Genomic DNA, 10,319 nt, shown 5'->3' with positions numbered 1-10,319 from the left:
ATGGCATCCGCCGACCAAACCACGGCCGAGTGCAGAGAGCTTGCTGCCATCATGAAGGCGAGCAATGAGAAGGTACGAGCAGAGGCTCAATTGGGCAAGCCCCTCACACAGAAGGTCCCCGAACCTCTTTGAAGTATCGAGAATGGCGCCCGGTACTTCAACCCCGAGATAGTGGCCATCGGTCCTTACCACCGACACGACCCGCAACTGCAGTCCTTACCACTGACATGACCTGCAACTGCAGTCGATGGAAGTGGTCAAGAAAGCGGCCGCTCATGACTTTTGCAACAGCACAAGACACTCCGTCGAAGATTTCTACAGAAAGGTCCCAAGACACTCCGTCGAAGATTTCTACAGAAAGGTCCGTGCAGTCGCTGGGGAGGCTCGGAGTGGCTATGCGGACCTATTTGAGTACATGAGCGAAAAGGAATTCGCCGACATTGTGTTCTTCGATGGCTGCTACCTGTTGGAGTTCGTAGCGCTTATGACTGGCAATTGCATGCCTTCTTCGTCCATCTTCATGAGCTTCAGCACCTTCCGCGGCTCACAGATCAGGAAGGACATCTTGTTGCTCGAGAACCAGATTCCGTGGGTGGTGCTGGAGGCCCTCATGAGTTTGCGACGTGTGTGGATCCACTGGTTTGCCCGAGCAATTGTCTCTTCCTTGGAGATGGAGTCGCCTCCCCAGTTCGACGAGGGCGCCGTCAGCGGTTATAAGCCCTGCCACCTACTAGACCTCGTGCGCGAGAGTTACCTAGGCCCCAGCATTGAGTCAAAACCCAGTGGGTTAACTCGTTTCTCGCTCTTCAGCTCTGCCATGGAGCTCACAGAGATCGGGGTTCGGTTCCGCGCCAGTGATATGTCCCGGTTCCGGGACATTACCTTCCGCAGCGGCTTGCTCTTCGGGTGGCTGTCCCTTCCGCCGATCCAAATCGATGATGCGACCCAGACCGTAATATCGAACATGGTGGCGTTCGAGACTTGCGCCGTCGGTGTGACCGACTACGGGGTCGGCTCTTACCTCTCTCTGCTCGCCCTCCTCTTGAGCAGCGAGGAGGACGTGAAGGAGCTGAGATTGAAGAAGATATTTAGCGACGTGAGCGACGGGCAGGCTCTGGCCTTCTTGAAGTCCCTCAACCCACACCTGGGGAAGGGCACAAGCTTCATGCAGGTGCTGCAGACATATCTGATAGGTGTTAACAAAAAAATTGATCGACTAGGAAACGGCCTAGGATTTGTCTTAACACTCCTCACTCGCGTGCACGGTGAGTATCAAATGAACCATGCCAAAAGGTCTGAGATAATGGAAAATACAATGGAATAAAGGACGGAAATATATGCCATAAAGTGGCGGATAAAAGAATCAAACTCAGGACCTCTTGGAATGGAGGGGGATTTGGGTTAGCTCTGATACCATGCTACCAAGAAAAATGATCTAGTAGAAAATGACCAAGAACACTAAATCATTTTTTTGGAAGGTTTAGCAATAATCAAGCAACGAACACTTGCAGAACCACAAGGAACCTTTATAGAAGATATAGAAGTACACAACCGGTGAAAGATATATTTGTGACGTATACTAAATCTAATATATATTATGTTTAAGCACATCATCATATCTGATTTTTCAATCACTAGGCGCAATGCCGTGAAACCACTATAAACATTAAAAATCATGTTTCTACAAACTAATATTAAATTAAAACAAGCAAGATTGCTCCATTTGCTCATATAAATCATAGTCTAAATTGGACAAACAGCTTCATATCAGATTTTTTCAATCACTTGGCGCAATTCTGTGCAACCATTATAAACATCAAAAATCATGTCTCTACAAATAAAAAATAAAACTAAACGAGCAATATTGCTCCATTTGCACACATAAATCATAGGCCAAATTTGACGAATCGTTCTCGAACTACAAGGTTGCTGATATTTGATCATCAAAACTAGAATTATTGAAGTTTGTGATTCAAACTACCTGAATTATTGCAATCAAACCTAATATGATTTGAGAATATCAAACAACTACCAACTATTAAGCTCATTTCAATACATAGTGGCAACCTTGCTACCTCATCAAACCCTAAATTCGAAATCAACTTGATAAATTCCAGCGACCTAATTAAAACTAATTCGGCTAAAATCAAATCAAATCGCAAAACCTCAAGAGCGATCGATACGACGACGAGGTTCGTCCTCATCGCGCGCGTGGCTTGGGCCCTTCGCTTGATCCGCGCGTGGGCGGAGGCCTCCGCCACGGAGAGGCGCCGAAGCTCCTTCTCCAAGTCATGTCCCGCTCCGAAGATCCCCTTCCACACGCGCGACACCACTCCTCCGCCGCCGCCTCCGCGGCCACTACGCCTCTTCTTCTTCTTCTCCTCCTCTTCCGCCGCGGCCTCCGACGACGAGGACGAGGAGGGGATGGCGTCGTTCGCCATTGATAGGGTTGAATCGAGAGAGATGAGGCGAAGAGGGAGAAAAGGAAAGGGAAGAGGAAGAAGGAGAAGAAGAAGAGCGAGGAGGAGATCGAAGGAATTGAATAAAAAAGCGTGGTTTCTTTCGGTCTATAATTTCGCCTTTTGCTGCAATAACTATTCTCATGAACCGGGTGTGCCACGTCATCATAGACAAATCACGCTCATGACAAATTCATCACTATCCTTAGAACACTATATTCTTTTCCTAGTTTATGCTAAATTTTACTTTTTTTGATACTTCAACGAATTAAAAAAATTTATAATAATATTATTAATATAATTTTAGTAAAAATTAAAATTGTCATCTCTATTATGTGAAAATATATAAAATATTATAATAGAAAGGAAGGTATAAGATAGAAAAAAGAATCTATGCTATATAAAAAAATCTTGATATTTATCTCACATGGTGTAAGATAAAATTAATCAAATAAAATTATATTTAAATTATCTAATGCAATTTGAAATACACAAGGGCTAAAAAAAAATAATCACTTATATACTCCTAAAAAATTTCAGACATTTTTATTTCTCTCGCTTAGAAGGCTAATATAATTAAAAAATATTCTCCTAAAAATCTAAGTTTTTTCAAATATATCTCTATAGAGTAAAATTTTATTAGTGAATGTCAGAAATAAACATTATTTTTATAAAATTACTATTTTGTCCTTTTAAATATATCTCTTTTATTGTTACTAACTTTTTTTTATTACCCTTAAGTTAGGGGCAAAAAAAAACAGCTTGTCTTTTCGCCCTTTCAAATATATTCTTCTGTTGTTACTAACTTTTCTTATTTATCATTAAGTTACGGACAAAAGGGAAATTTGACATTTTTTTAACTCCGGTAAAAATTTAATCCAGATTTAATCCAAGATGATTTAACAAATACTAATAGCGGAGTTATTTTTTAATAACAAAAAAATATATAAGATGTATATTTTAAATAAAAAAATAAAAAATTATAAAAATATTTCAGAAATTTTGAGAGATGTGTACGTAATTATTCCGAAAAAAACATGTCTCGGACAATGGAGGTTAATAGAGAGTGGTTGGGTGTATAGACCGGGTCTAGTGTGAGATGTACGTAAGCCTTGGCGGTTGGTTTTGGCTTTTTGCACCGCCCCTATGACGTGGCAGCGAGCGAGCGCTTTCCGAAAGGAGGCGCCAAAATGCTGACCGTTTGACCGAGAACTGATATTCTCACTCCCTTTTTTTTTTTTTTTTTTTCGCATTTACACAAATCGATCTCTTGTAGTCGGCGTGCGGAGGCTCCTCGTTGCCGACTACAATAGAAATCGGGCAGTTTAGGGGCTCCGTCGCCCGCCGAATTCATTTTGCAGAGTAATAATCGAAGTCGGCTTTTGTGGGGGCTTTGCTACCGAGTTCTTTATAAAGTATCAGATGAATAAGCGTATCAACATCCTCTCAAAGGCCTCTAACCTTTCGGTTTCATTTTTTATCGGACTTTTGGCCCATTCTCTTCTCCGTGTTTTAGGCTTTGGCCCATTTGGAGTCTGGGCCTATTCTGATGTTCATCTTGGGCCGAGTAAATAGGTTTTTTACGGCTTGATGTAAAGACTGTTTGGTTGCATATCTATTAAACATAATAAATCCATAAAATTTCTTGCCACGTGGCAAGAAACCCTTCATTCTTAGATTAATAGATAATATCCATCTCTTATATGAATCCCCAATATAAAATTTACGTTTCTTCTCCACTTTTAAATGCTTAACCGTTTACCTCTCTATATTTAATTACATGCATTATATTCCACCAAGTAGTGAGCTTTGTAACTCCAATCCACTCCTCTTCACCATTAATCATCACTTCTAAATGCTATGCTAAACCCTTCACCTCTCCACATTTAATTATATGCATCATATTCTATCAATTAGTAAGCTTTATAACTCCAATCCACTCCCCTCCACTATTAATCTCCACTTCTAAATGCTCAAACTTTCACCTGTCCACATTTAATTACATGCATTATATTTCACCAATTAGTGAGCTTTATAACTCCAATCCACTCCCCTCCACCATTAATCCCCTCACCCCCTCTTTCTTGCATGACATGTTATTTTTCATGCAAAAAGAAACATTATCATCTAATCTCTCACCCCACACTTATCTCATTCTCTCTATCTCATTGTGTTAACAAAGATTATGAGGATGATGAAGAAGAAGAGCATGCGAAGAACGTTGTCTCCTTCAAAAAATATCGTCCTGTAAAGTCCAGCCGCGCCCCATATAAGTGCTCGCTGGGCCAGTCTGCACTGGAGCCGTCGCTCGCCGTGAACCGCCGCCGCCTCGGCTGCCTTCTCGCACGGCTCCCGCGTGCCGGCAACTAGGCCGAGGGGAGCGCCGTCCTAGCCTCCTCTTCGCGGGGACGTTGTGCGGGAGTTTGCTTCTCAAGAATTGCAGGAACTTTTTGATAAATCAAATTGTTTAAGAATTAGGGTTTCTATGGTTGATGTGATGGCAAGACTGTGTCGGTTTAGATATCGCAGTTTAGTGATGCAGATGAGGTATTTGTTCATAGGTTACAATGGAAATCCAGAAATGACTCGGCGCAGGGAGCAACTACCAGTTGAAGATTAAGAAGATATATGAGATTTGGATGAGTAAGAGAAGTGCTCCAAAAAAATATTAGTTTTTTTAAGATTGGTGTTTTTTGTTTTATTTTTATATTATGATCATTTTTTTGAGTAGACACTGTTGTGGGCAAAATTTCTTTCGTAGATTAAAAAGTATGATGCGGAGATTTGGAGCCTGAGACGTCAACCAAAATTTTCTTAAGCCAGATACGTTAAGTTATTATTTATGTATTTCATATGCTTCTAACTATTATTTTATTTTTTTAACAACTGAATTTAGTCATGCAAATTGACTGTGCTTAAATATGGTATAGCTTCCAATAAGCTGTAAATATAAATTTTATTAAAATATTAAAAATTTATTTCTATTTTCTACCCGCTGCATCGCGCGGGTCTCTACACTATTAATTGTAATTGCACTGTTATTGTAACTAAATACAATGTTGATATGGTGTTTGATTTGATGTATTTGAATTTAATTACTATAATTGAAACTATACAAGAAAATTCAACAGCAAGAGTTGTCACTATGTGTAAAGTGGTTGTAATTTTGACTGCAGTAATCAGATAGAGTAATAAAGAGTATAACACATTAAGCCGTCGGGGGTGGCTGGGTTTTTTAAAAAATATCTCATATATTTTTCATGATTTTTTTTCAGAAAATAGCTTTCTATTTATTTATTTATTTATTTATTTATTTATTTTTAAGGAATCAAATGCCACTGTTTTATAAAATCAGAAAAAATCTTTTAATAGAAAAATTACTTTTTCAAAAAACTAAACAAACGAAAAACATTTTTTCAACTTAAAAAAACTATTTTCTTGATATTTTTCGGGCAACCAAATACCTCCTGTACTTCGGTAATAAGATATTCTTGCAAGGAGCTGAATATAACGAGTTGGATATTTAAAATGCTAAGTAAAATAAATAAAATATTATAATCTTATGAAAGGTTTCAAAACTTGGAGAAAAGATTGAAAACTTTTGGTAGAACAAACCGAACTGAATTTTTTTTTATTTAAATTCTATTCAATTTTATTTAAATTTGGTGTCAAAGAGTTGAAAAAATATATATATATATATATAGAGAGAGAGAGAGAGAGAGAGAGAGCTAGGTTGGTATACTATCGGTAGTACGGAGGCCTCCGTACTATCAAATTGTTCTCAATGATGCGGTTTCGAAATCGACGATCGCCTTCGTTAAACTTGATCTACACTATTGAAAGTATTTAAAAACTAAATTTCATAATTGTTTAGCATCATTTACTTATCAAACGAATAATCTAAAAATGAACGGATGAAAATAAAAAGTTCATAAAAAATGATGATAAAAGACTTGAATTTAAGATCAGAGGTACTGATCTTACTTTAAATAGTGAAAAAAAATTTATATATAAATTTCATCAGATTTGAATTTTTTTACATCGTTAAATTCACAAAAGTATCACATCTACCATTAAAATTATCAATTTTGAAACTTTTTGATTATTAGCCAAATAATAACGAAAAATTATAAAATTTAGTTTTCAAATACTTTTAATGCTGTAAATCAAGAGTAACGGAGTCAATAGTCGATTTGGAAGCCGCATCATTAAAAACAACTTGATAGTACGAAGGGCTCCGTGCTATAGATAGTATACCGGTCTAGCTAAAAGTGAGGCCAATTATTGAACTTGATTGTAAACCCGTGAACTTTGATCCTCTTCCTCGTGTTTCCCCACAGGTTCAGTAGCTTTCCGGAAGAGACAGAAAAATCCAAAACAAATCAAAAGCAAAGAAGGAAACAATCAAACCAAATCCACCTCTGTAGAATTTGCCTACTGATTTACATCTGTTCTTACCAACCGTTTCTGCATCCTTTTTCGCTCTTTTTCCCTCGTCCTTTGCTGCAGTCACCGTCCCCGTCCCAATGTGTTTTCCCTCTTCATCATTCTCAATTTTCGTAGCACACTCGTCGCTATCTGTAATCATGCTCTCCGCTGTAACCTCACCTTCGCGATCTATGCCATATCCAAGCCACCATCACCGACATGGATGTCAGCCGTATGCGCAAGGTAGGAGAGAAGAGAGCGGTGTCGACATGAGGACGGCTATGGAGGAGGAAGATGAAGAGCGAGGAGAAAAACTAAGGAGAGAGAGAAAGGAAAGAAAGAAGGGAATAATATTAATTTGATCAATGGCAAAAAAAAAAACCAAGGAAATTATTTCAGAATGGACAAATTTAATTAATTGATTGTCCGTATGCCACTGATGTGTCAATCCCATGTCATTTTTATAGTTGACACATTATTTTATATTAGTAATACGTTACCATTAAGTCAACTAATTATTTTACAAAACTTAATTTGAACGATTCATGAAGTTCAAACTAAAATTTATAGCAAATTAAAGCTAAAGGATGAAAGTGTCACATTCCCTATAGTTTGAGGACCACAGTAGAATAAATATTATGTAGAAAGATAGTCAATTTTTAACCTGTTAGTAAATGAGACAAATGTATTTTACAAATTATACAACGTGAGCTGAATATTTTTAATTGCTAAGCCCCATTTGGTTCAGAAATAAATCAGCACGTTATCCTCGCTATCCGTCAAATAAAGTATTTTTTAGTCGGAATAAAATATTCCAGTCAAATATTGCTATTTTCGGTTGTTCTGACTTGAGATAGCTCCAGATCAACTATTCCACTCTTTTGATGGAATAATGTTATTTTAAGATTTAATTTTAAGCTTTGTTAAGATTATAAATTAAATTAAGGTTTTAAGATTTAATTTTAAGCTTTGTTAAGATTATAAATTAAATTAAGGTAATTATATGGACAAAATATATTACATATTGTAATAAATTAAACTCAATTAGTATAATAAATTTTTATTAAATTTAAGTTTAAGTGAAATTTGAAAAATAGCATTATATTTCAAATATTTTTCTATATAATATAATTTTATATCTATTTTATTACAAAATATTAATCAAATCTTATATCAAATTCAGCTATTATTATTTTTTTTTANACAAAATATTAATCAAATCTTATATCAAATTCAGCTATTATTATTTTTTTTTACCATTGTCTATTATTATATAAGATTAACCAAATACAAAAATAGTTCTTTCCAGAAATAACAATATTGTAAATAAAAAATAATTTAGTTTTATTTTTTACTATTTTGGAATAGTAAACCATTCTGAATTTTTTTTTATTTTCCGATGTTCATTGCTTTTAAACCTGTCTGTTTAAAGGGATTAATATCTTGCCTTGTGGCTGGAGGTCGAGTTAGTCCGAGTAACGTTCGAAATGGCAGAAAATCGGATTGGACCAAGTCATGTTCGAAGTGGCAAGAATCTTGTTGGGCTAAGTCACAAATGTGACCCATAGGTTCTGTATCAATACATTTTAAATAAATTAATTGTATATTTTTAAAACGTGAATTTTTGGGATTAATAGTGAACGCCAACGATCCAATAAAAAGCTTGGCCTAGGACTATGTAATTTTATTATCTTGTAAGGATAAATTTGTAATGGGTTAATTGTATACAGTTTCATATAAACATATCGAATATTAAATATATTTCTAAAAAGTTCAACTTTTGTTTTTTATTTATGTAAAAGTTCAGTGATATTCATATTTCCCCCTCTGATTTGTTATCGCTAGTGTACTATTATTTTTTAACAGCAGACAAGTAAAATGATATTTTTATCCTTATAAATATATCCCTTCAAAAGCTCTAACTGTTATAATTATGTAAAAAATATTCTATCAAAAAGGTATTTTACCGAATAATAATAGAAGGGGTAAAAAGGTTAATTTAACTTATTTACTAATCAGGTTAATTATATTTTTCTAAAGAATCTTAACAGTAAAAATATATTTAAAAATATTAAAATTTTTATAGGAACAAAAGTAAAAAGTTAAACTTTATATAAGAATATATCAGTTATTCGATGTATTCAGGGGAAGCTATGTGTGTGCAATTAAGCCATTTGTAATTAACCCAAAAAATTGATTCACAGTGACCTCTCGGTCCGAGTCTGAAGCCACCACAACAACCGCCACAGCCCGGGAAACTCCTCTTTCTCTCTCTACTCTCCGCTCTCATTTTTCTCTCTCTACTCTCTCTCTCTATATTGCTATAAAAAAAACAGCGGCTCCGAAGCGGACGAAGCATCGGTACGATCGAAAAACCAGGGTTTCAGAAAATAGGGCAAAAAAGAACAAAAAAAAAAAAAACCCTACAAATAGAACCAAAATCGAAGTAATCAGTAAGAAATTACTCTCTCCCTCTCTCTCCGATTATATTCTCTTCGCTAGTGTATGATTCTGTTTCGCTTCTTTCCCGCATTGGATTCTGCTTTTCTTTTTTCTTAATTTTTTTCTTTTTTTTGTTTTTTTTTTTTATATAGTAGGATTTGAAGTGGAATGAGTAGGATTGGGTGTTTGTGAGGTCGCCGTTATTTATTTAAATTTTATTAATATGAAAGGTCTGATTTATGTGGAGTTTTTTTTTTTTACTAGGCATTTCGTCTAGCATTTGGCATTTATTTCTTTCTCTATTTTTATCCTTGGATTTGCAATTTTTTTTTCTAATTATTTGGTTGAATCTTCTAATTATGGAGAAAATGGAGGCCTTTTCCTTCACAAATTTTTTTTTTAATGTTCTAGGAATTTAAGCCATGGAATTTTAGACTAGAGAGTTTTGTTTTTGTTTTTTTTTTTTTTTTCAACAATTTTTTAGCGTTTTTGGAACTATAGAAAACCAATGTGGAGTATTTTGTGTTATTTTCTAAATTTGCTTTTTTGTGTGTATTTTTACTCTCTTTTTTTTTGCCACAATTGCAGGATTTTGGTGCTAAAAGATGGAAATATGGGGAATGGAGGAGTCTCAACCACCAATTTCTAAAAATCGATAATTTTTTTTCGAGAGAAAGGCATTGGAAGGTACTTTAGATCAGATCCATCTATCATAACAATTTTAGGTGGTATCACCCTCATCAGAAAAGATCAAAAGAACCCTAAAAACAATAAAGAAGAGATTATATTAAAAGATAAATGTTAGAACCAACATTTTAGTAAGTCCACTGTAATGCATTTAAAAATCATGCTAACTAACTAATTAGCCTACATACATTTCCTATTTATTGATATTTTGTCCTACCTGCTACAGTTTTAGAAAAGCAATGTGGGTTCACAAATAATAAATTTATAGAAGATTGGCTCAGTGATATATTTGTCACTTTTATT

General features: G+C 35.4%; 2 protein-coding genes across 3 annotated transcripts in view; both read left to right on the top strand.

Moving 5' to 3' along the window:
- On the top strand, positions 1-1,324 carry LOC109713262 (UPF0481 protein At3g47200-like). Its single transcript, XM_020237264.1, has 2 exons — positions 1-114; positions 245-1,324. Exons 1-2 carry the CDS (start codon positions 1-3, stop codon positions 1,322-1,324), a joined length of 1,194 nt encoding a protein of 397 aa, XP_020092853.1.
- The window catches only part of LOC109713009, a 46,663-nt gene continuing 45,417 nt past the window's right edge, over positions 9,074-10,319 (top strand). The window contains exons 1-2 of one of the 2 annotated variants that reach the window (XM_020236916.1): positions 9,074-9,340; positions 9,918-10,016. The gene's annotated coding sequence lies outside the window, so the exon portion shown is untranslated. The remainder of the gene's footprint in view (positions 9,341-9,917; positions 10,017-10,319) is intronic. The other variant, XM_020236914.1, reaches the window with a different exon arrangement.

The sequence above is a fragment of the Ananas comosus genome, linkage group 7 (assembly GCF_001540865.1).
Source record: "Ananas comosus cultivar F153 linkage group 7, ASM154086v1, whole genome shotgun sequence".
Classification (NCBI taxonomy): Eukaryota; Viridiplantae; Streptophyta; class Magnoliopsida; order Poales; family Bromeliaceae; genus Ananas; species Ananas comosus.
This window is presented reverse-complemented; position numbering and strand designations above follow the sequence as displayed.

Bases quoted from the DNA above. Each gene is read 5' to 3' on its own strand.
- LOC109713262 (XM_020237264.1), top strand. From the start codon at position 1: ATGGCATCCGCCGACCAAACCACGGCCGAGTGCAGAGAGCTTGCTGCC. The intron at 115-244 runs GTCCCCGAACCT...CTGCAACTGCAG, and splicing joins GCAAGCCCCTCACACAGAAG to TCGATGGAAGTGGTCAAGAA.